The sequence below is a fragment of the Lutzomyia longipalpis genome, chromosome 1 (genome assembly GCF_024334085.1).
Source record: "Lutzomyia longipalpis isolate SR_M1_2022 chromosome 1, ASM2433408v1".
Taxonomy (NCBI): Eukaryota; Metazoa; Arthropoda; class Insecta; order Diptera; family Psychodidae; genus Lutzomyia; species Lutzomyia longipalpis.
Window position 1 is genome coordinate 31908427 of NC_074707.1, and position 27567 is coordinate 31935993.

The window sequence follows — 27567 nt, forward strand, 5'->3', positions numbered from 1 at the left end:
TCTAGATTTTTTTCTAAATCCGTTAATAGGTAAAACATCGAATTTAGATAAACTTACGTGTTTAATTTTAAGATTTATGTAAACTCATACGAAAATCAAAACTACTCGTACAGATAAAATCTGTTAAATAAGAGGAAAATTCACATCACCAAGCAACAGTTTTTGATTCTTTTTTACAAAACCAGTGACAATTCAAAATTGGTTGCCTTTTTTACTGGTCAGCAAAAGAGAGAGGATCATTTACAAAATTGCTCGGAAGAATCTTTATTTGAGTTTAGTGTGGTGGCACTCCAAAATAAAAGAACACAGATCAAGTAAAAGAGTTATGCTAATGCTAAAATAACTGATTTAAATTTTTACATTTTACTTCAAATCACTTGTTTGTTTTCACTCCATTTAACTTGTGTTTATTTCTTCAATTCTACTCTTCCGTATATCTTTACATTCTTGTAGCTTTTTTGTGTTCTTTTTTTATTTCACAACGCCAAACTTCTTTCTCACCATCAACAATGTCAATTGTGGAAGGCCAACATACTTAATTTTATTCTAAATACTACCAACAATGCTGGACATTTTTAAATAAATCAATCATTTATGAAAGTATAGTGGTGTGTAAAGTTGACAGAAACATCCGTAGCGCGAAGATTTTCCATCCGCGGGTTCGTCGCTGAAAATTGCAGTCTTTTGTATTCACTTATCCTGTGTATTTCGCTAACTTGTACAGCTATAGAATATACACATTGAAGTAAACAGCAGTGAGTATTGCAAATAAGCACGCAATATAATTAAATATGTATCGATAGGTCATTAATAAAATGTTGTATAAAAAGCACCACAAGCAAATTCACGACTGTCAGACATTTGTTAAGGACTTTAATTATTAAACTTTTTCATGTCATGCTCCAAGCCCTTTTCTGGCTCCCTCAACTTCTTGTCAATGTATCCGCACGTGTTTCACCTTCACTGATTTTAAAGTATTTCCATGTAGCTACAACAGAAATAAATGCCACTTATTTGCTGAAGTTTTGTAAAGCGAAAGAGCTTCAAACTCTCTTTAACAAGCGCCACACACACTGTTTTTTGTCAAATATGTGTGTTTAATTTACAACGTATGTATATACATTTTTTTACCTCAAGAAAAATAAAGTATTTTAATATACGAAAATATTTAATTAGTTAATAATCCGCGTAGAAATGATAATAATTTAAATTCTAGAAAAATAAACAATTTTTTATCCTTACGTCTGCGACAGAATTTCAACTAGTTTATGTATTTCTTTTCTTCTTCATGTGTTAATGGCAAATAATGCTAACATTAATAGATAGGCCTATTGAAAATTATTAATTTGAGGAGGAATGTAAACGAAAATACGTACGTATGTTAGTATAACTTGTATTCCATTCCAACTTTCTGATTGATCGGCCAATATTGCTATGTCTAGCCGTATTACACGCATATAAAATGACTTCTGTTTTAATATTGATTTTCTTAATTAATATTCCATGTTTTAATTCGATTTGCAAGAGGGAGTCAAACAAAAATCACCTTTTCCCACTTATTCAATCATTTAATTGGTAGGTGAAAATGTTAGGCAAATTGCTTAAATGTTACGCCACACATTCACTCCTCAATCGTTCTATCGACTGCAAATATCCGTGAAATTGAAAATAATGGTTTTCATCAATTTTCCTTCTCTTTTTTCGCAATACTTGCAAATTTAGCTCAATTAGTTCGGCTCCTGGTATTTGAAGTTGTATTTTTATCTTTTTTTTTTTCTTTTTCCTAGAATTTACTATACGCGCAAATATCACGAATTCTATTATGGTTCAATGGATTAAGGCAAAAAAGGCGACTCAAACATCAAATAGACGATTCCGATCATTCACACGTCTTCTATGCAAATTCTCAGTTACTTATTACATGCAGTTGCACAATGAAAATGTGTGTAATTGCGCGCGGAGTTTCTTTTGGTTGACCAACGCGGCTTCCGTGAAGAGATTGTGAATTGAAATTTGATGTATGTTCGTACATATGTGCTAAACGCGCTTGAAATACTAATGGAACTAGAAGAGGTTAATCAAATTGTAATTAAGTTTAAATTATCCACCCACGTTGACACTTTTGAGGACCTATATAATTTATTTAGATAGATGAATGAGTGTAAAAGTAATTTCTACCCCTGAGCTGAAATGAAACGCATAATTTCTCGTCTTTACCTTTGGTTTTAATTTAACTTTTAATAGGAGATAATTCATTAATTTCCAATTGGAAATCCAACGTATGGTACCATAAAGTTCATTTAGTGGTCGACAGACATTGAATGAAGTGTACAAGTAACACCAGAGACATCCCATGACTTTGGAGTGCAAGAAGTACACCACCTCGAACTTGCTGTGAAGCACAGTATTGGATTCATTAGGAAGAAATACGAAGGTATAGTAAAAAAAAAGTTTTATAAAATGACTGTGATGGAGAGAAAAATAAAGCAAAAATATTGGTTAGTTACCGGCATCACCAGAAGCCAGTGCGGAGAGTTGCTTGGACAAACGAGATGCGGATTTCTTCTCGGGACGGATAATTAACGTTCAATTCAGTAAACGGGAGTGTATCATTCCCCACTTCAATGGACCATTATTCTTGCACAGACGAAGTGAAAAAAGAAGACCAAATCACACTGTTGTGAGTCTTCTAACAAATGATCCTTCGATGATCTGGTAGTTGTTCAAGTGAAACCGCACATTTTTATCATTCATAATATGGTAAATGGTCTTTCATAGAACTTTCATCGTTTTTATACTTCCTTCTGGTTACTGGATTTTTTTCCACTGTACCTCCTACTCTTGAGAATACCGCCACTATTATTAAATAAAAGATGTTTCTATATATGTAGACATACCTCCTTCAAAGCAGAAAGTAAAATTGAGAGCATATAAAATTAGATTATTCATCAGTAAAAACATCAATCACAAATCAATCAGTATTTTTTATATCTATATATACCTACATTTTACCCTACAACAATTCATTAAGATCCTATTAAGGATCTTCTTTTTTGCAACTAATTTACATTATATTCAAATAAAATTAAAGTAAAAATGTTAAACTTTTTATTCTTGTTTTTACTTTTGTTTGTTTTACTATTGTTTTTACTAATATCTAATTAAATTAATTTTTGAAATAAGGATAAAGTGTTTTTTTACTCCTAATTTTTCTCCCGTAGTAATTTTCCATTTTTATTGTTTTCTTATGTATAGGCCAGCTGAGAAGTAAAATAACTTTTAAATAAAGTCGGCCTAGCCAAATTTTGCACCATTTGATTCAAAGAATTATAAGAAACCTTTTTATACTTACTTGAGTGTTCTAAAACTTATGCTCGTTTCAGAAAATGCGTTTAAATATTCCCATAGATTTTCCCATAGAAGCCATCAAAGCCATTGAACGAACAAGTGACGTCACTCGGAGGTTCCAAGAAATTGCTCACACAAACCACATAAAATACTATAGTTTTTACAATTTCCACTCAACAAATTATAACGAGGATTAAAAAAAGTACTTCCTACATGAGATAATGCAGAAATAATAAGTAAACACACATTATTTCACAAAAAAAAATCCCCACAAAAATGAAAATATTTACTCGAAAATTCTCAACTGTCAAATCATACTTTTTCGGAACACGAAGTTCAGCGACATCGCATGTTCGTTCAATGGCTTCGATGGCTTCTATGGAAAAATGTATGAAAAATTTTTCAAACGCATTTTCTGAAATGAGCATAAGTTTTAGAGCATGCACGTAAATATTAAAAAAAATCTTATATTTTTATGAATCAAATGGTGCAAAATTTGGCTAGGCCGAATTTATTTAAAAGTTTGGGGTCATTTTCCGCTAATTCTACTGGCCTAGTAGGAATATTGTTTGAAAAATGATCATATTTCTTATTCCTGGCAAGCCTTCCGCTGAAAGTGTCATCCTATCAATGTATGACAGTCTTACAGATGGGACACAATAAACTAATAAATTCAATCTGTCTCGTCGAATTTGCCCTTAAACAGCTCATCCATTCGATCCCGATGACTTTTGTTGTTTAGAAACTCCTTCTTCAGGCTGAGAAGACCATAAATCTCATAATTTGCAAACAATGCTGCGACTTTTTTTTGGTTACACATGGATTTTGCACTAAAATGCGTGGCTTGCATAAGGAATGTCTCTTTCCACGTCTCGAAAGACCTACTTAAGATGCTCATGCTCGTGGGGTGATGTTAATAGCTACGAATACGACATTCAAATTAAGAGCATGACAGAAATAAAGTGAGAAAAGGAAAAAAATCCGGAAGAATCCCAGAACAGGAGAAGACGCGCGTGGAGAAACAAATGGATGTCTCTTTGATGAATGGGAAACAGTTGGTTGTGGCTTTAACTTTAGCTTTAGATGAAGAGGAGAGACTTGGGTGGAGGAGAGAGATTTATTTTTGAAACTAGTGCATTTCACCACTCATTGCAGACAATCATGAGCAATAGATCTGAACGATGAATCAACACTTTTTGTCATAAGCGCGATATTGACTGAAATACTGTCTAAATGCAGGAAGCCTATAACCACTATTTTCAAGAGAGTTGTCCATACAGTATGTCAGGCTTAATGGCAATGTGGTGTGGAACCAACCCAAAGTGGGATGGGTTCTTAATTTGATTTCTTGCAAATCAACGAAACAGAGAGAAACTCCCTGAAAATACTACTCCTCCTTAAAGTTGATAAATCATTATTCTAGGAAAAAATACACCAAAAATTGAAGGCAATCAATATTAAGATAGCTCAGCTTCACTATACACCTATTATTATTTTATTGATTTTTTATTTCTTTCACATGTATGTACGTTCGTATAATATGTATTTTTCTTCACCTCATCATATTCACAATATCATTGAGCAATGTGCCTTAAAAACTAAACACTCAACACGCACTTCATTTATGTCGAATATTTTCTTTTTCGGGAGTGAGAAGACAAGCTGAGAATAGAAACTACTGACTTGTAATTTGTGATACTGTTTTTCATGTTTCTTCATATGGAATCCCAAATTTTTAATTAATTGTCACATTATAGAGGAATTCCCAACAAGGAACACGACTGTGAAAATTAATTTAATTAATGGAATTAATCAAAAGGAATCGTGGAGAAAGAGAAAATGACAATTTATACTCTTTCGACGTTTCATTAGATAGTCCAATGTTGCTTTAAGATCACCAATCACCAAAAAAAACGATCACGAGAATTGAAAAGAATGGGAAAAAGAATGTTCTCTCTTGTGTAGCTTCTGTTTGTTGTACCAACTATTTATTTCCAAAATTCTCGAATAAATTCCATTTCTTAGTGGTTCCATGAATGTGCTTCTCCAGCGAGAACATGAAGTTTGATTGGGATCGTGTCAGAGATCAATGTGTGACGTTATTGAATTAGCTCAATTGAAGATCAACGCCAGAGTCTCCTCTCTATGCCATTTGGTATGAATTTAATTGGCCACCATATGAACATGCCACAAAATGTGGAAGGAACAACTAACAAGAACAAGAAGAAATGAAAATCACTCTCAATGTGAGTGTCGGAAATGCATTTTAAGAAAATAATATGTGGCGAAAGAGAAACAAAAATGAACCTCATATACTGCAATAAATCTCAATTTAATGTTCTTTTTTTTACTGAATTCTTGTCACACTTTCTAATACAATGATTTGACGCATTTTTTTCTGTGAACAATCCTGTGCAGTAACACGAAAATTAAGGGAAATCCTATTTTAGAAAATGTAGTCGTTAACTGAGATGTATATTTACTTGTGCAGATAAACATAAGTATGTATCTATGTATATAGAGGTTGTAAGTTGCGGTGCATGTGCTCTTGGCTTCCAAGTGAAAAATACGATGCTATTTGTTTCACCCAACAATTAAAATGTTTTAACAATTTAATTGGCCTGAGGTGATCGTTTGTACACTTTGAAAAAGATCATCGATCACATATTTGCGATTATAGAATTGAATTTGCACGCGATCGTACTCTGAAAAAAATTGTTTGTAGCGATATTTGTCAAAGTTTGTTAAAGGATATTAATTTGGAGGTAAATATGAAATTTAACAAACATGTTTGTTATTTGGAGATTATTGGTTGTAAAATGTTTGTAAATTGAGGAAAAACTACAAAAAAGTACGAACTCTAACAAACATTTTACAAATTTTGGCAAACAAATTTTAATAAATTTGAAAGAACAAACTTTTTACAAACTATACAAACATGTTTGTATGCTAGTTTGTTTATAAAATCAAACATTAACAAATATTTTTGATAAAGTTTGTTAAAAGTTTGTTATTTTGGTGCATTAACAAGCTTTGTCAAACTTTTTTGATAAAGTTTGTTATTTTGTTAAATTTTCATTGGACTGGACGCTATTTAAGGAAAATGTGAAAAAAACCTATAAAAAGAATATTTTGTGAAACTCATTAATGATTTCGTGAATATTCCTCAACTGTATACCTTGTGCGTACAGTATGAAGTTCCTGGGGCATCTAGGTCATTAAATGGTAAGATATTTCAAGATAATCTCAATCATGAATGACATTATCCTCGAATTAAATATTCTTTTTATTTATTTATAGAAAACGAGATGATTAAGGAATTCCTTGGGTAGCGACTTAAGTTTTATTTCATCTATGCATCTAGTAATGGGGTAAAACTTCGCCGCGAATGGAGGAAGTAGCAGATTGCCGGAATCCTTAGAAAGCCCCCCAAAACCCTTAGGCTGGGAATTTTCGAACACGACCATGGGAAGAAATCAAAAGGAGTCATCCCGCCCCAGATATTTGAGAAATGTTGGAAGAGATCTCTTGATCAGCCTTATTCGACGTGGCATACGGATGGACGATAATACGTGGTGGCGGATTCCTCAGAGAAAAGTCAGTATGTAATAAAATCTTGTATTGAAAAAAAAATAAATTTGGTGATTCTCATTTAAAAGAATGTCTTTTATTTTAAAAGATACAAAATAAAATAAACAAGCTTGTAGTAGTTTGCTAAGGTTTGTAAGAAGGGCTGTGTAAATTTTCATACAATTTTTTACAAACAATTACAAGCATCTACAAACTTGGGTATTTTTTTTTAAATAACAAACTTGGAGATTAAAATGTAATCTCCTTTGACAAAAAAGGGCTTTGACTCCTTTTCACTTCCATGTTTGTTAAAAAATGTATGGGAGTTACAAACTTTGACAAACTCAAATACAAACTATTTTTTTCAGAGTACTATCTTATGAGAAATATCTCCACAGTTATTCGATTATTTTAGAGGTATCTCAGTTTTACTATTTGCATGTGATGCTAAGTGGCGACAATTATATAAAAGAAGTATTTTTACATTCTTTATAATACTTTATGAGTTTTAACACAATATTAGTTAAAATAGAACAAATAAGATTAAACAACGAATTAAAAAAAAATAAGAGTCCATCAGACGCTTCGGATCACACAATTTCTGCTAACACCATTTCAATTGAACATAAATATTTGTACGGAAAATCTTTGATTAAACAATTAGAATGAGGACAGAAATTTCTTGTGATTTGCATATGAAAGAGTGCGGCAATAAATCGCATTCAGGTGAGATCATATCACGCTGCGAATTTGCAGTATGGCTCATTTGTTTATAAGAAATAAAAAAAACTCGATTATTTAAAAAAAATCTAGAATTACCTTTTTAGGCATACGTTTAGCAGTTTTGGTGTAACACACAAGAGAGGAGAGGTAATGTCATTAAAAGTTTTCTGATATAGAAGATCGAGAGATTTTGTGTGAAGACACCACATGAAGAAGACGATGTACAAAAGCGGCATGGTATTCCTTGCAAAACGGAGTGAAAAAAATTCTTATAATGGACAATTGAATTGGTTTCAAGAGCACAATCGTTTGTTTCTACGCATGTTTGTTGTACAAAGTCGCAAAGATAATAGAGAACTTAATAGGTTCCGATTGATACGAAAAATACCAATAATAGTCAATTTCTAAATATGCAATCTTATTGTTCAATTTTGTCCTATCCTTTAGTGCTTGTGCGAGCGATGCAGACTTGCCCCGATTGAGAAGTAATTAAGAAAGACTTTTGTCTCATTGAAGTACAAAAAAAGAAGCACTTTATGCCATATTTGTTAGAGTATTTCAATGGCAATGTCTCATACCATACAAAATGCTCTTCCTCTCCACATTTATACCCAACTCTATCCCATATATAATACACCATGATATATGATAGGTACTTATTACATATTTTATTGTTGAATAGTTGGTATGGTATGGAGATGGAAATGTGAATGAAAAGAAAGGAGGGAGAAAGAGTGGAAAATAAGAGGCGGATGCAGAACATTTTGTTTAATAAAAATATTTTTGACGCGTGCTCCGCGTCACTTAAATATGATCACTCTCATCTTCCGCTCAGAAATGACAATTAAATTATATAATTTGTCTCCTTCCTCCTTCTCAATCTTTTCCGCCATCTCTTTTTTTTTAAACTCATTGCTCTTCATAATAGAGTACGATTAATGTGACCGAAAACCAAATGGAATTCCTAATAGTCTTGAGACTATTAGGATGATTTTAAATGGAATCATACACCAAAGCCGCGTGTTATTAGATATTGACAATTGCTAACAATTTATTTGTAATGTCCCTCCGTATTAACATGAATTTATAGTTATTAAGACATTGTGAATGTGATTCCGCGGTGTCTTGTGGAAGAAGACAAGTGGTTGTCTCGGCCATTCCATTCAACTGACTATGGGTCAGACATGGGCTGATTGTGACACAATGGAGTGCTTCTTAACGTATCTATCGCACATTTACTCTTGATGTGCTGTTTTACCGCAGAAAAAGGCGAAGAAATTAATACATTTATACAGAATGTGTCTTTTTCATGCATATACAAAATTGTCTTTTGTCGGAAAAAGAGCTACCTTCCATCTAAGGGCAATAATTCAGTGATTGCCTCCGGTAAGGAATTCTCAAATATGAATATAAATTTATAGTTTTATCCCAATAAAAGCCAATGCCAAATTGAATTTTGGGTGAGATTGTTTTTTTTGGGTAATTTATGTTTTACGTTTTTCTATGGCAAAAAACAATAATCCTTTTGATAGTTTTTTTACTCCAAAATTGCATGATATTTTGATTATGTCTTTATTAAATCAAAACCTTAAAATTTTATACTTTTTTGTTGACTACAATATTTTTTAATTTATCGTGTTTCTATACATAAACATCTAATTATCAGATCGTGACTTAATTTCTAATGATCTAAAATCAAGATTTAAATCTAGAATTCTAAATCCAGGATCTGTGAGATTTAGATAAGAGTTTTACCTTCACTTTATTTTATTGTAAACTAAAGCAACACCTAGCTAAATATAATTAAAAAAAAATATATATCTCTAACCTTCGTTTTGCACTCATATTGCAATTTCAATATATTCAATTTGATCCTCATACTTCTCTTATACTTTCAATGGTTCCCACCTCTATGTGCGCTATTTTCTATAACCAATCATCGGCTTTGTAAAAATTTCTTTCAAATGGCGCAAGTCACGATCAATATTGGTGAATAATATTTTGTTGGCAGCATTGTGATTATATTATTATTTTATTGCTATTGTAACAAAATACGGGTGCTCAAAGACCACGGGAGGTCGTTCTAAGCGCGTTTAGCCGGTGGAATTGCTGCTCGTAAATTGTATTATTATTGTAAAGATAGATACATTAGAGATACACGCACTAATATACAAGATTGGATGCTGCTACATCACTGATTGTGGCGCATTCGGGTGAGTGTTATTTGTGAAGTGCCCGAAACGATGATCTTATCAGTGGAATATCATTTGATCACCTGGGTTGGAGCTTATTATGGCTGATGTTGGAACCAATGCAATAAATTTCCGTGAGAGCTATATGAGCAATATTTACAACTTTTTCTTTTATGTACTAAAAATGATCGTCCGAATGGACAAAAATATCTCAGAAAGATTTTTTTAAATTTAAACTGAATTTTAAGAATAAACCAAAGTTTATCTATTGAGATCCGCCTTCTAATTAATTAAATATCATCTTAAAACACTACACACATTGTAGATACTTTGTATTAAAATTTTCACTCACTTATTAATCTTTATAGGAAATAAGAAGAATGCAAAATTCTCTCCTTGGTGTTTTTTACTTGATTTTTCGTATTCCTTTCGTAAACTCATCCTACCCTGGTTCACTGATATACATATTTCTTATGTTGTGCAATGTAACGAATCACCAATCCGTTTTATTAATTGATAATTCCGCGAGGACTATTAATCATCAAACGAACTAAATTGATGGCCATTGCATTAAATTATGAAGAATACCTTTATTCGTAAAAGTGATAGCAATATTCCAGTATGGATATGAGAGAAATTTATTAAATGGCCATTAGTTGAGTCAGAGATTATACCTTATACACTGTCGTGAGTCTTTTTGCTGGTTATGCGGCGCTGGCGATAGAGGTGGCGACATTTGACCAGACACTGCACCGTGTTACCGTCACTGAATCCCCCGTCAATATTTATTGGGGAGAGTGTTAAAGTGATCGTGAACGAAAAAGCTAAAAAAAAACGTTCATCTTGTGGTGCGCGGATACTCTTTGGAATTGCCATGGTGGATTCGTTGCGTGATAATCACAGAGTTAGTGAGTGTGGTCATGGCGAAAAATCAACTATGATCTGTAGTTAAAGCCAGAGCGACGCTAAATATGTATAATTAACCAGAAGGTATAGGTAAATTCCCCTTTTTTCAAAATAATAGTCACCAAGAGAGCAAAAAATGCTGTATGGTGTGATTAATGATCTCGTACAATTAGTGTGGAAAATTGTATGGTATTATCAGAAAGTCTTCGGGGTTGCAACTATTTACGATCGCTGGATCGTGTAAATCGTTTGTAATTGATTCCATTACAATTTATTATCATTTGAGAGTTTTCCCAATCGCCACAATTACCAGTTGAAGAGGTTTTTTTCTTCTTACATATAAATGTATCTCCACCGTGTGGTATAATCATAAATATGCGTGCCGATCGTTGACAAATCATCAAGATTGTGATGCTCATCGCGAGAAATGAACGTACTTTGCAATGGTCTATGAATTATTTCCCTACGCCACTTTCATCCTCTTTTTCCTCGGCCATGGCAGCATTGAGGTTTCTCATTGGAATAAATTGTGCAGATCTGTGCCTTAGATTTCCAATAGGTTGCGTATATATTGGAGTGCAATTTGCATTGATAGTGATCAGTATTATTTATAAATGGACTATACTTAGCTCCAATTTACTTTTGTATTTAAATGGTGTTCACTTGTGCCCATATGCAACTTCAAATAGAACCTCTCCGGACGTTTTTGCGGTTTTTTTTTTTCAACTTACCTCACCGGGCCTGAGGAAAAATTGCGTACACTTTGGCATCAGAAGGGGCACCGACGATGAAATGAATATAAAAGGCAAGTGCGCCTCTTCTGCATATTATACATTTTCCACCAATCTCACCGTATGGTTTAGAAGATAACTCAAGGCAATTCTCTTTCTCCATTCCGAGATGGACTCTTGGCAATTTCAATAAAATGCAGATTTCCAGTCTCACTCTTTCTCCATGAATGAAGATACCCCTTCCCTGATAATAATTTGATTATATAGTGGATTTGTTATGTAGGTAATTTGTGTATTATGTATAGACAAAATAGGGATTATTATTCAATGTAATATACGCAAGATAAGATACAAATCAATTGCCATTAATAATTTGTTCTTCTCACATCTCACATTCAAATAACACGCGAATATATTTTTATTGCTCTTTTTTTTTCATCATTTTGTTACAATATATATACATCCCTTTGCCTTGTACATGAGTCAGTGATAGGAGAAAAAAACGGAGACAGAGAAATAATAACCATTTAGTCGTGACTTTTTGAGATATTCTCTTGTGATTTTTATGTACAGTGGCAAAATTCAAGTTAAATGGTGAAGGAACAACGTAAAATCTTGTACCTGAATCCATGGAAAACCAAGATAACATCATTTTGGTGAGAAGAACAAATGCTTAGAGTGCTCAATGGGATGAATGGAAGAGATCCTGATACAACTTAAATGCATACAAAAAGAAATCCAAAGTCAGTGATACCCTCTCCACCACGCGTCTAGAGTAGATAAAATATGCAACATTTGTACTAAAAGTAGTTGTTTAATTTATTAGCAGAAGTTGATACACATAAAATAGAGCTAGGATTTTCTGTAAGATGTGAATATATCAGAAAATCCTTTGCAAATCGCTTAAAAGGATTTTATGTTAACGTTAGGATGTTTATTGTGCAAATTTTCCTTTTTAGATTTGAAACCATAAAAAATCCGTTAAGTTTTAAATTACATTTTTGTGAAAATTCATGTAATTTTTTTTTACATAAATTGTGTAACTATATTTTGTACCTTCTTTTATACTTTTATGCCAAAATTTTCAAGTTGCACAACCAATTGGAATGCGTATTATTAAAAAAAATCAGTTATAAATTTTATTTAGTAAATAAAATAATAGGTGTTTTGATCGAAACCATCAAAATTGGGTAATAATTTTGAATACAAAGAATATGAAATCTCGTCATGCTTTAAACAACATTATGTACATATAATGAAATCTCAATGAACAGTACACCGCAATTCATTCATATGTTGTACTCATTTTCCATTCATAAAGTAAAATACAAGAAAGTGTCGGATTGGTGGACAGAGTCTCAATAGAGTGGCACGTGGGTGTTCTTTTTTCCTTATATGAAAACTTTATTCACCACCACTGTGAGAGCCACATCGTGTAAGAAGGTAAAAACAACATATTGCTCTTTTTTTCCATAATAACCATTCATATATACATTATTCATTCCATATATTCTTTAATTTAGTGGGTGGTTAATGCGTCTCTATACGTGTAATATTTATTATTAAAAATGTATTTCACAATAATCCACATTTTAACAGGCTCACCATGTCAGTTCCTCTCGTTTAATTTTTTTTTGATACCAAAATCAATGTCTATTCTAATTACCAATAATATATTTGTGGTTTCCACTTCTTCCTCATCCGGACAATACAGAAAAAAAATTATATATACATAGCAGAGAGTAGGCGATTTACCTTAGCTTTTCTCAATCATAAATTGATGAATTAAGGAGTAGAATAGAAGAAAAAAACAGCAAACAAAGAGATACAATTTGTTGATGCTAGAAAACAGATTTCCTCATATAATCTGCTTGATGAGTGAGGAAACAGAGCGTGGGTGGAAGTTTAGGTATTATATTTCACTGGAAGCTTGAATGCTCAAACTCAACTCCATTATATAGTAGGTATATATCAGGAGAGAGACGAGATTGATCCTGGAGCCGTGCGAAAAAATCACGCGCAACAAGTAAGACGAACTTGAAGAGCGGGACAAGATTTTCGTTGTTGTCCATAAGATTCAACGCGCAGATTTTCCCCAGCCTGCGCATCCCATGCAAAAATGCTTTGTTCATATTTCTCGCCCTAGCAGGGAAATTGGCTAACTATAAAAGAAAATTTGTTGTAACTTTTTAATATTCTAAAAATTGGAATTAAACTTCAAATTCAATGCCAATTAACAAAAAAATTAATTATTGAGAAAGAAAGGATGAAGTCGATATTTTTGCATAAAATGATCTTAATGTTTCTTTAATTATATGTACTACTCCTCGTACTGCTCCAGTTGCTGAGCTGAAAGCTTTTTTTTTAAATGGTTAAATTCATCATTACTTGCTTAATGAATTATCGCGTTTTGCCTAAACAAATAGAAAAATGAATTACATCCTTTTTTAAACTATTGAGTCTGTCGGTGTGTGAGTGTCTTCTCGTTCGTGATGTGTGATCTCTTCTTTTTCATGAAGCAGCTAAAGCCGAGTGTCTTGAGCGAAAAAACAACCCGCCTTCGAGCAATGAAACACGGGACAAATATAGAAAAGAGGTTGGACTCTACATGGGAGCCCACGCGGCTTTGCGTGACGTCACAGAGGTACGTCACCATGGGGCCCCAAGTGGTCCCCAGTATCGCTTAACTCTCAGCGAGACGCAGGAGAAAGAGAGTTGAGAATTTGAGATACAGACTCGGCGCTCGTGCTCCGGCGAGAGATGATCAAACAAACGCTTTTCGATCGTATTCCGACGCCCCGACATTGTGGTGGTGGAGGAGAGTTACAGTTTTCAAGAAATCACCGTCTCAGTCGTGTGTGCTTTTCAATAATTCCCCGACTCGTGCGAATTCCCAATTCAATGGCAACACCGTTGTGGCGGAATTAACAGCGTCGCTCCGAACGCGCTCAAACGGGACGCAAGCTTTTGGTTGTGTCGCGCTCGAAGGAAAATTATAAATTTTCCACAATTTTCATCAACATTTTGCTCCTAAAACTGTGATTAGCACCGGTGCAAATAATTAGTGGTGCATTCAGTGTTATTCTCTATTCAAATGAGTGTCTAAGCGTTTCAATTTTGTGAATGAACGTCGACGGTTGACGATTCGTTAAATGTGAAAATTAACATTACATCGATTTTCTCTTAAATTAAATTTAGGAGATAAGAACAATTTAAGATTTTCTATAGTTAGACGACACAAGTAAATAGGGAATTTAATTGTGTCCTGTTCACGGAAGGAGCACTAAATTGATTTTTCACTTTTCGCGCCACTAAGCTTCTGAAGACATTATACTTTCGTCTTCTTTCGCGCATAAAATCACCAAAAAAAACGACAAATTCAGTGTATATATCCCAGAAATCCTCGCGGCGAAGGATCATCGTTAAACATTCACAGTATCAGTGTTGTGTGAAGCGCCGCATTGATTAGTGAAAACTTGTGTTGGCTCACGGGGAAAAGAGCAACAAGTGGAAATGTGAAACCCCTAAGCTGGAGGTAGTGTTTAAAGGTCACACAAAATTAAGAAAATTCATAAATGTGTATCCCGATGGCAGCATTAATGAGGAAAATTAATTAAATTTTCCCAAAACGCCCTCCACAAGTCTCACCCATTTTTTTTTCAGACTCTCTTTAGATTTTCCCTCAATATACATTGTCTATGAGAGACACCTTATTGGCAGTCTCTCCCGTGCATTCGACATTTCGTGACGTTATAGTGTCGTGTGTGCAGGATAATTACCAAACTTGGTGTATAGTGTTGTAGAATATTTTATGCTTATGTGATGTTTTCCAAGTGATGGAGATCTCCTCTTTTATTTGCCTCAAACTGAAGGCTTCAACTATTGACAATGTTAGCGATGCGTCGTGAAAGTGACCGACCATACGGAAGTAGTGGATCAACTGGAAATAGTAACAATCTTGTGCCGAATATTAATAATAGCTACACGACATATCCTTCAAGCGGTAAGTATAAAGAAAATCATAAAAGAAAAATTACGAAATATAAATTCATTTAAAAAACCCAAAGTAATGCTAAAATTCTTCATGTCTAATGAATTAATTGATAATGGGAAAACTGGCAGAAAATTAATCAATACATGCATAAAAATCGTATTTCCCATTGAGATTTTAAATTATTAGTTTGAAACAAAAAGTAGCTTGTTCCTTTTAAGTTCTCCAGATACAAAATGCTCAAAGAAAATTTAACTAATAAATAAAACCTAACTGCCTATGAATAATAAAGAAAAACTCTTTATAATGGATTGCTCTAAATAAGACAAATTTTACGTTTTTCAGAAAATCAAAAAAAATCAGAATTGAAATTATATCGACTTATTCGATTTATTTCAAAACTCTTCTGTTTTAGATCTTTTACCTGTGGAAGCTTACAAATATTATAAAAAAAGCCTTCAGAAAATACTTAAATTTGTTTATTTCGAGAGAAAATCATTTACAAATTATAAATAAACCGTTAGTTATGTATCTTATAAAATACATTTTCCAATTAATCATTTTATTTATAGCACCGACGCCTGTTTTAGTCTTATGTTTCTAAAATTAAACTCAAATATTTTTCAAAACAATTCAAAGGTGGAGTTATCTACTTCTTAATTTTGTGCCTTAACTTTTAAGTGATTCAAAATTCTGAAAACCGTAAAAATAGAAGAATTGTGTATTTTAATTTGTATTAGTTTGATTTTTCAAAGCCCTATCCATTTTCAAAATATTTTTCAAAAAAAGTTTAAGTTCAGAAATTCTAAGATTTTTAGAAGAATTTCAGTTGCACAATTCAAGACTTTTACTTTATTTCGGCGAGTATCAAATTCAGATTTATTAAAGAAATTTTATAAATATATTGCATCCAGAAAAAAATTAATACTATTAATTAAAAAATCACATTTAGTATCAAAGAAATTAAGTGTTAAAGATAAAGATATTTTTACAAAGAAACGAAGATTTTGATTCCCACCGACGGCATTTTTGCTCACACTCTTTTCACTAATTCCCACCTTTTATATTTCTTTTTGCAGACACTTCTTGTCTCGGCAATACAACAGGCCCATCAGGAGCGGGTCTTGATGAATACGTGGATATCCTACAAGTTCAGCAACTCCTCCTTGATTCAACACCACCTACAGGTGTCAGTACAGGAACTACCAATACCACCAGTAACACTTCAAAAGCACGGCCTCGAGTTAATTTGCAAAAGGCCGCCGAATACTCAAGCCAGGTACAAGGTAAGTCAAATCTTCCTGGACAATGTCAATATACAACATTATATACGCAATGAGCAAGTTAAGTTGATGGAAGGGAAGTCCGGATGCTTGTCAATTAGTGCAATTATACCATGAAGAGACAAGGAACTATATAGCATGTATAAAATGGGGGGCCCTACCAATTTCACATGTTCATCATGATCTAATTAATTAATTGAACCCGAGACTGCCAGAATCTCGCGCATATACTCATTTCCTGCTATTTTACTTAATCCACGCAGTCAGTAGTGGTGTGCATTCGAATTCTCATGCCATGTCTTTTCTTGTCTTTCCCCCATATTAGCGGAATCTCCGTCCAGACGCGTCCTGCTTGATTATCCGAGTCCCTATCTCTATGGCAACTATCACCACACATCGCCAAGTGAGGATTTAGTTGCACTATGGTTTGGCGGGAATGGATCAGGTCAGTTCTTGAACTCTCTTACAGTAAAATCATGAATAAGCCTGATTCATATTCAGGGTTGAAGATATACCATTTGGTTTCAACCATAGATAAACTATGTCATGATGTCTGCATAGATTTTCAATTTATTTACCTTTCGTGGAATTTGCTCTTTTTGCTTTTTTCTTTTTTCTTGAAGGCACTTTAAAGAAAAAACATTTACGTTTGTTAGAAGGAGCTAAAACTTTTATAAGTTAATTATGCATAATGTTTACCTAAATTTATCACGGTCATTATTCCTGGGCTCAATTGACTAGAATCTTCACCTCATTTACCCTCGCTATCTTTACGACATTATTATGTGCTATGTCTTTCGTTCCTCATTTGCACAGAGAGCATCCTCCTGTGGGCAATTTTCGAATATTCTCTCGAAAATTAGAAAATTTCTCAGTCACATTGGCTAATTTCCTGCTGTGCTTTGTTTACTGGTCCACATTCTTAAGCGACCAACATGAAAAAAAAAACATTCTATTTTCCTCCATCACACTTTGCTCACTCATCGATTGGGGGGACAAGTTAATCCCATTAAAAGATCATCTTGCATTCAGTTTGCCAGACACGAGGCTGGGCAGTGAATACTGTCACGTATCCACGGAGTGGTGAAAAGAGATTTTTTGAATGTATAGTTCGAAGAAGAAAAAAAAATTGCGTAATCCTTTCAGAATGAGTGAAAATTTGTCACTTTGGCAGAAATAAAAACACCAGTTCGTCTTCATTTTGTTGGCACTGGGATTGCTATTAAATGGGATGGGTGACTATTTCAAGAATATTATTATAACACACACTATTTTGTCACCTGAATTCTCACTGATGATTTATTATTTACTTCTTTTTTCCTTTCGAAATAGTTGATGCGAAGGAAAATTTACAGTACGACACATTCGTCAAAAATAACTTCTTGATCGTGGCAATTAGCTTCTTTTGCTAATTTTCGCTCCTCTTTTTACTAACATACATACAAACATAAAGTTTTATATGTAAATACAGGAGGTTTAATGGAAGTAAAAATACGAAAGATAAATTTATTGTTTTGCTTCGTTATTTATCTGACCTTTTCAACTTACTTCACTTTCCCGTATACATATAAAGTTGGTGTATAAACATATATTAAGAGTATGTATATATTTTTTCTTTGAATAGCAATGTTATTTAAGAACTACTTATACGCCTTGACCCAAAACAGGGTAATATAATAAACTAATTGAGAATTGCAGGTGAAATCAAGCAAATAAATAAATTAAAATCTTTTTAAAAATAACTTCGTGATTCGTTATAATTTTAGGGAAACAAAATTCAAAATAGTTTGGTATTAAAATTCTCTTTAAATGAAGTATTAAAGAGCACGAACGATATGAAAATTTTTCTTTTTAAAATTTATACAGAAGAACTTTGCCCAATTTGGACCTCTAAAAGTTCACATTAAAGTTCTTTTAAAGCCCTAATTATTCCCACGTTTAAAATCTTATAGGTTTTATTTAAAAGAGGATCAAAACAGACACTAATAGATCCGAATTGATCCACTTTCCCTTACGTTTTGATTAAGGATAATAAATAAATTAAATATTCTCAAAATTATAGCTTCAAAAATCATATTTGAATATTGGTACTATATGGCAAAAGGATCAAATGTCTACGTAAAACGGCACCACAAAAAGCGCCAAGATTTATCGAAGTGGCGCTTCAAGTCTTTTTATCCCTCTCTCTCCCTCATTTTGATTAATCGCCAATGCTTAGTATCCATTTCGTGTTTATAAACTCGATATAATAAGTTTTCAAGACGATGCTTCATAGTCTCTCTGGAGAAGTCCTTTTATTTGCGAGCTCACCACACGCATTATTTTAATGCGAAATGCAGAATGAGGTACTTTGAATGGACGTCGCGTTGTGGGTTATTCAGTGTTCGGGCTGCCTGGTGGATGTACTTTGTAAAAGGAGGAAAAGTTTAGAGAGCAGTTCCAGTGAGATGATAAATTATCTCACTTATGGATTAATTGCTGCCATCCGGAGTGCGATAAATAAGTCACCGAGACTGTTCCCAACAGTTCGAAATCTGTTTTCGTAATACGACAGCCACAATTAGTCCACCACTTCTTACCCATCTTCCCGTTTTCAAACTCACTCGATCGCATAAGACACTCGCGCCAAGAGTGCAAATGCTTCTTTCTTGTTAAGACGTAAAGACCAAAGAGAACCACACGGGTCAGGATGGAGTTGTCCCCGCATATGATATTCTAAAATTCTCCAACACTTTCTGTGACCACCAATGGTCTCACGTAACACAGTTGCACCCAGGGAAACTGTACAGCAAACATCTTCATTTGCAAGAGAAGCAAATTTACAACTCCTCCTTTAGCAATCCATCATAAATAGCATTAAATTTCACACATATTCGCAGAAGTTGGTTTTACTTCGAAATATTGTCATTGATAGAAGATGAGATTAAAATAAATTATTATCTTACCGATTATGGTGAGAATTATCTATCCTCTTCTTTGGTAAGAAGAGTGCGTGAAGAACATCCAGTGAAGTATTTCAGAAAACACTTACAATTTATCATAATATGACTATGAAAAACGAGTATAAGTAATATCATGTGATAAATTAACTAATGTTGCGTACGTACATGTAGGTATTTATATAAAAGTGCAATGTTATGTGCTTATGATAGATCTTCCAAAGAAAAACAAAAAAATAATTACGAATAAACCACCTGTTTTAGAAAGAAAAATTTGAAAGAGATTTTAAAAATTAGATTATTTGGTGAGAATGCACGATGAAGTTACTATATTACGTATGTGATATATCACAAGTAATTGACTGAATTTACGATGGATGTAAAATAACTACATAGGAAGGAACTCCTTTTAGCATGTTTCGGTAGCACATTACTATTTTATTAATCAGAATAATTTGATCTAAAATGTTTAATGTTATTTGCTCACTAGAAGTTAATCTCAAGTGAAAAAAAATGTGCGGACGATCGTCTTTTGCAGTCAACTAGCTATTTGATCATTTCATTTTGATGAATGAAAGTTGACGCTAATGATGATCGTCGATTACCATCGCAGTCTCTCACACCAACCACGTAGAACAGTAGCCAATTCATGTGTGTGCTTTGGCTTATCAATCGATCGTTCATTGATCGCTTCATATATGCGCGATCAGAGTGAATGAGTGTGTCACTCCGTCTCACCTCTCTTCATCAACCATTCATCTTTCTCCTCGCCCCTTTCCCAATGCTATTCTTTTCTTTTTCTATTGGCGTTGCACGGTGATTCTTCGTCTTTGCTACAATCTGTTTGGTAGATGCTGCTCAAAGTGTGGCAAAAGAGAAGGGACTGGCTTCACTATTTGGCGGACAAGCGTAGGCGCACTTAATGTATATGTTTATTATAGAGTTACGTTAGAAATTGTGTATAAAGTTTATGAATGAACTCGCTGCATGTATTTCTTCTCTTCTTAGCTTTACTATGAATTGGAACCACAAAGAAAATATCTCAACCTACACGCCATTTGCTCCGTTTTTTTTTCTTCACATCCACGAGAGTTGCATAAATTCATTCATGAATGTATCTCTCAACCGAGCCATATGGAACTTCCATACAACACTGCAGACTGTCTGAATGAAATGCAGTGGGATGGTTTGGAGATTCCTACATAGGTGTGATTGGCCCTTTTTGACCAATTTTCAATCACTTATCATGCAACACATAAATTTATTGATATGAAGTGTTGCACTCTTAAGGTCTTCTCGTATTGATGTTCTTTTTCACGTCTCTTGTGAAATCAAAATCCACTTTCATAGAGCCACTCTCGTTCTTATGAATGAACGGTGTTGAATTGAAATTTATGCAAATTACTTCAATATTATATAGATGGTTATGTAAATTTTAATGACTCTAAGGAAATTATATGAGATTTCAAATGGTTTTCTTAAATACCGTATTAAATTGACACTCGCCACAATTTTTAAACCATCTGGATTGATTTATATAGAGTATCCTTGAAAGAATTGTGGGTGGTTGATTTTGCGTGAAGGCATTTTGAAGGGCTTTAAAGAAAATGCACGTATATATGAAGTTTTTGCCACGAGTCACTGTCAATCAAGAGGTTCGGCTCAGAGAAATATTTTAAACATGAGACACATCACGAAATAAACTCCAAACATGACTTTAATACTCTCTCCGATCTTGTCTTCATTATGGACCATCGAAGACCGTCGCAAAGAGCTAAATATTCGGGTGTTAAATAAATCTTTACACTTGAACTGGAAAGAAACCCGACAAAATCGTGCCAATCAAAATATGAAATCGGTATACCAAAAAAAAATTCTCAATGGCAGCCGCACGAAGGCATTAAGATTAGCGTCTCGCGGGCCTCTCCATCGAAAAAAGAGACACTTCCTCTGCAAGATTTATCTGCCATCGTATGCTTCATTCTCTTGCCGACGCTCCCCCAACGTGCGCCTTACCGAAAAAGTTCATCCACATAAGACAATAAAGCAAATTAAATTTATTCAAATTTTGCAACATCCGTTCTGTGCTCGAGAGCTTTCAGTCGCGATCGTGTGTTGTTATTTGTCAACTTGGTACATGTGACGGATATATAGGTGCCATAGAGAGACTATGGTGTGGTGTATAGAAGGTGATCAGGGAAAAACATGAACTTATTGTTGTGTACAAGAATGCGCCCACGATATTGGCGAAACGCGCTTGATTGACGACTGACCAAGTTGATTTGGTCATTCATAAATTAGATCTTATACAGCAGGAGGTACAGAATGGACCAATAAACATGTAAAACTATATCCTATCAATGGTGAATTGTCATTTTAATTACTCTTCTATTTATTGAAACGACTGGAAGTTTATTGAAAAATTTTATTGTCTCTAATCCATATATGGGGGTATAACGAATTTCAATTATAACAATGAATTTTAGGAAAATACCTATGACGCTTATTTTAAATTCTTTTACTCAAGATATTAATTAGTTTTATTATAAATTGGATTAACTAATTTCAATTAATTATTGTGATTTCAATCAAAGAGACACCATAATTTTTAGAATATTAAAAATCACTTTAAACTAAGAATCTCCAATATCGTGAGATACCTTCATAAGGAAATCCATGATAGTTAAAAAATGACGAGTTACATGCTAAATATTTATCATGCAAGAGAATCATAAAGGAAGTTAACTAATTATTCATGCAGGAATCTGTGAGGCTATCGTTTTGTCTTTGTCGCATCAAGAAAACAAAAATAAATAATATATAGAATTTTCTATGTAGGTATAAAAAATTCTAATATATTTTAGTCTAAACGAAGGTTTACAGAACTATTTTGCCGGTCTGTCTGTTTTCTTAGCTACCTACATACTTTATTTCCCTTTATATAGAAAGTGTCGTGGTCTCCCTTTCATCTAATCACAATTCGCAAATCTTTCATGAATTTTGTGATCAAAAAGCGCACAATGTACACAAATCTAAACTAAAGGAACATGTGTGTGACGTCGTTTTGACCATATAATAATGCGTTGGCGTTCCATTCTCCGTGTTGTGGTGTATAAATTATGTACTGGCCACGCGCTATGTCCATTTATGTAAAATTATACATGAATCCCTCACAGCGAGACCAACAAGAACATGAACTTTTTGTCGGAGCTTCATTGGATTCTGTCTCTCCTTTTACTATTTTGTACTGATTGCAGACATAATATAAATATTGCTTTGATGAGGAGACTCTCTTTTGGTCAGATTGGCAGAGTGTAAAAGGAGCATGAAAAAAAGGATGCGAATAGAGTGACAAGGAGACAAACTCAAAAGGAAAGCCATAAATGTCAATTGAGAAATTAACCGTGATAGCCTCATAGAATATTGAGCAACCTGTTGATTTGGTATATCCCTCAAAGGTATCTGTAAGAAATAACATACCTATTTCTTGAGCTACAGTCATTGGATACCAACTATGAGTGAAAGGTTAGATGAGACGTGTTAGAAGTATTAGAAAACTTGTACACAAATTTAAAATGCCTCCATAGATAACAGAGAATTTTGTATGCTGAAATATTGACGCTTTTCTACTAGATCGCAGTGTTTGCTTTAGAAGGTTAAAACACACCGATTCAGATATGCAAATACCCTCTAATAGGTCTTTCAGTTTTTTTTCTTATCGTAATCGATACTTAATGTGAACATTTATATTGATTAGCATAAAAGAATAATTTATTTGTTTGTCAAACTCACAATATTGGATTTCAACGCGGAACATGCAGTTTATGGTATGATCGCAAATTACGCTTTTCTTGCCAATAATCACTCACAATCCTATGCGATAACTCACTCGTTGTGTCTTTTCCAAAGTTTCCCTCTTGCTTGCCTTTTTTTCTCAACCACGGAAAAATCGTCACAATCCAAAAATACCACCAGTAGCATCATCGTCAACAATACGTTTTGGGGGGATATAAAAAAGGATCATGTGCTCCGGTTCCAACGTCACAAATGATCACTGACCATCGGTAGAGATTGTGTAATAACGTTGGCGATCCCGTTGTTGGTCAAAATACCTAAATATAGCATCTTTCTCTGAAAAACGCCACATACATATTCATAAATACATTAACCATCCAGTATATGTGTGTTGCTGATCTTCGTGGATGATCGCAATAACGTCTTACGAGCATATTCTTCTTCAGTATTTAAAATTAGAGAGATAAACAGAGAAAAATGTTCATCAACAAGACTCTTACTTTTCTAATATTGGATCAGTGACTAAAATTAGTCGATCGAAAATCGTGGGCCTATTGATGAGGAAGATCGCGATCGCGGGGGCCCACTGATGCTAAAAATAGTCAGTGGCGCTGAGTACATGCGAGGAAAAATGGTTCCCTGCTCACTTAATTGCTACTGTCTCTTTGGCTCGCGATCCCCATTGCCTCAGAGCTCACATTTAATACTCGTGATCGTGCTTCTCAAACAATTGTGATCTCTGTCACCTCTATCACCCAATTGCAGCTGACCCAGTCATTCTCAGTCGCACACAGTTGAGATCGTATTATGCTATAACATCAAGCAGATTTGCTATGATCATTCGGCACTTTCTGCATTAAATAAGGCATCTCTGTTATGAGATCATTTTGGGTGCAATGAAAGTAAAATCTATTCATGCCGATCGTGTCAGCTCACGCGCCTCAATCTGACACATTGTTGCGACCTCACGACAAATGTCCACCTCCTCATCGTGGGAAGATCAGTAGAGATCATAATGTAATTTACAGTGCCATAGTGCCGCGGGTCGATGACGGCTCGGATGGGCCCACGTATTGCGGTTAATGCCAATTTTTACGCGTGCCCAGCAGCATGCTCAAGTGGGCTCATGCTAGAGTACGAGGGTGTGGGAACCCAAACAGTTCATCAGCTCAATTATAAAAGACCCACTTGGTCGTGTGGGAAAAGATAACATGCACACGCGTCACCAATTTGCCAAAGGTGTCAATTCATTCACACATTTCCGCACGCGGGGGTGACTTTTAATGAAAACAAACAGTAGATGCTCGATCTTCTTGTTTTTTTTTGTGTTTATATTCCACAATATACTCTCTTACACCTCTATACAGCAATTTTTCATTCGCGGTGACCCGCTAAATGATTTTGCTGCTGAAAGTAGCTCAATAAAACAAAGCTGTAAAATGCGAATTAATCATTTTATTTTACAACTTAATGCTTTTATTGAGAATTCTGTGCACAATTGATCAATCATGGTGTTTCAATAAAAAAATGTATTTTATATACATTTACCGCGACAGTATTATGGAAATATTTTATGCATAGTAAATCAAGAAAATTTTACCTACCTGTTTCACGGAGAAAAAGTGACCTTGTTCTGTCAAGTGAAAGAATTTTGCTGATAGCTATTGCACTTTGCATTAAGAAAACCGATACTAAAGTAATCCATTAGGATTGTCAGCAGTGGTAACGTTAAAGGAATTTAAAGAAAAGTTGCACGACAGCATGCCTTATGCAAAAATTGTCTTTAATTTGAATTTATTGACACAATTATATTGTCTAGTCATTATCGTTACTCGTATATTTATTTTAAATTTTTTCTTGCAAATTTCTCTTTGTTTTGTAAAACATTATGTATTGGGAGAAAGGACGCCATACCTATGTCAATATAATGAAGATAAATGAAACGTGTTAAAAGTAATTTCATCGTTTAAATATGATCCTTAAATGCCGAAGCTATACCACAAATTAAAGAGATTATTTGCAAAATGAAATGTATACAGAGCCTATGTGCAAATGTGGGGGTTCCTGTGTGAGGGCGTATCCTGGAAAATGGCAACATTTCATTGAATTGACATTTGCATACTCTGAACTTTATAAATATTTCAGTATCCGGATGATCCGGGGTTGAATTTACAAACAAGATGAATTAACTTAATGATACATAAAATGTAACGTATAACATTTACACCAATGAATTTGTTTAAGGATATGTAATCCTGAGGCGTAGTTGAAAATTTAAACGTGCCCTTTTGCCGTGTTGATCTTTTCAATTGAAACTTCTCAAATTGCTACATACTCCCCGCGACACATTTTGATGCTACAAACTTTGAGAGACTCCATCCTTCTTTTTCATGATACGCAATTGCAATGTTTGTCGCTATGGTTTCCCAATATAGGGGCACCCCTCTGCCCCCGTGCTGGTGGTACCCGCAGCTACTATATGTACATTTATTTTCTTCCCCTGCCATTCATGCTTCCAAAGATGAATTTATGAATGAATCACCCCTCCGTGGTTTTGTCATTGATTTTTTGGGCGTAGTAAGGGGTAGTCCAAGGGTCGTGGAGTGTCCTTGAAGCCATGGCGCATGTCACTGCCCTTCCCCAATGCGTCAATCTTCCTTCCCTCTTTTATGTTCTGGTATTCTCTTCAATGAAATTACGTAATTTCATGCCGGCAAGCACACGCAGTGCCCGGAGCGAGGGGATTTCACGCACTCAGCCTAACGTACATCGTTGAGGAAGAACAGAGCAACAATGGATATGTATATGGGACTTTTGGTTCAACAACATTTTTATTGGTATGAAGAGGGTGGATGATTTTGTTGCCCGGACTTTTACTCAAAGAGCTGAAACATCAGAGGCAGGAGGGAAGGGATGGTTTCAACGACGAGGAAAGCTTGGTAGTAATCTATTATTAAATTCAATGTATGAAATTTCCCCGGACTGGGAATGAAAGTCTACCGTGAAAAATCAATAAGCTGTGTGAAAACTTTTTGGCTATGAAGGTGAATGTCGCACGAAAGGGATAGATGCTCATTTTGCTGGAATATCTTCTTCCTCCTTTCGCATATTCAGGAAGCTGGGGAGATTTTACGCGGCTGGAAAAAGCTATATATGTCTATATGTTGTTCTAAAACAACTCTGAGCCATTCATGGTCGCATTTGCGTCATATATTCTCATCCCCTCGAGACAACACCCCAAAAGTACATGTTGTACCTACTCGTGAAGTTCCGGTATATCCTTTTTTAGATGCAGAAAAATAGCTCGACTGGCATGTCTTATTCATCTCTCATAGCATTCCATGCGTAAATAGTTGACGTGAATTTTTCGATCACGAAAATAAAGTAATTCCCGCATCAACATCATGAAGATCACGTGTACTGTACACATCATCCACCCACTGTTTTTTTGGGGAGGAATGCCATAGAAAAAAAAGCTCGTGGTTATCTCTTTTTCTGAAGATGGCACTATACGAGGAAACAATGTGAACTGAAAATGGGCAGAAGAGGAAAATCTACGTCATTTTATACGATTCTTGCTCCACCATCTGTTGAAGAAATGTGAATTTTAAATAAACACAAAGTGTTCACGCAAATTGCGAGGGAAAACTGACTCAAAAATAATTATGATTCTTCTTGTGTGGAAAATTGGCATTTTCCCTGAGCCGCTACATGGCACAAATGATCTTAGGCAACCGTAAAGGCAAATAGTAAACGTGTGATTATTTTTAGCATGGGTCAATGCCTATTTTTACTTGATTCATCATCACGTCTGTGAGTTATTGTAGTGTTTGGATGAGGTGGAAATCACAATTAACCACCAATTGTAAACGTGTACCAAAAACAGAATCAACTCGTATTGAGGGAAAAAAATAAAATTACTCATTTAACAAGGAAATTATCCATTGCACCACTATATGGCTAGGTCAGTGGGGTAGGTACGTACTACAGGTACACTCTGATTTCTAATAATAGGTAGTTATATAGTGTTTGTTCACCAACATGTTTACGATATATTATTTGTTTAATAATGTTACTCAAACACGATGG

General features: G+C 34.4%; 3 protein-coding genes across 7 annotated transcripts in view; 1 reads left to right on the forward strand and 2 right to left on the reverse strand.

Annotated features, from left to right (window-relative positions):
- The window catches only part of LOC129786110 (replication factor C subunit 4), a 635780-nt gene that overhangs the window by 534267 nt on the left and 73946 nt on the right, over nt 1-27567 (reverse strand). The window lies entirely within an intron of this gene.
- Nucleotides 1-27567, reverse strand: part of LOC129785980 (extended synaptotagmin-2) — a 633447-nt gene that overhangs the window by 534267 nt on the left and 71613 nt on the right. The gene's annotated exons all lie outside the window — the stretch shown is intronic.
- Nucleotides 14213-27567, forward strand: part of LOC129785976 (early growth response protein 1) — a 30282-nt gene continuing 16927 nt past the window's right edge. The window contains exons 1-4 of one of the 3 annotated variants that reach the window (XM_055820698.1): nt 14213-15005; nt 15134-15473; nt 16541-16747; nt 17070-17189. In XM_055820698.1, coding sequence (XP_055676673.1) covers nt 15359-15473; nt 16541-16747; nt 17070-17189 — 442 coding nt within the window. In that variant the 5' untranslated portion in view covers nt 14213-15005; nt 15134-15358. Of the gene's footprint in view, nt 15474-16540; nt 16748-17069; nt 17190-27567 lie in introns of all 3 variants that reach the window. The other 2 variants (XM_055820700.1, XM_055820699.1) reach the window with 2 other exon arrangements.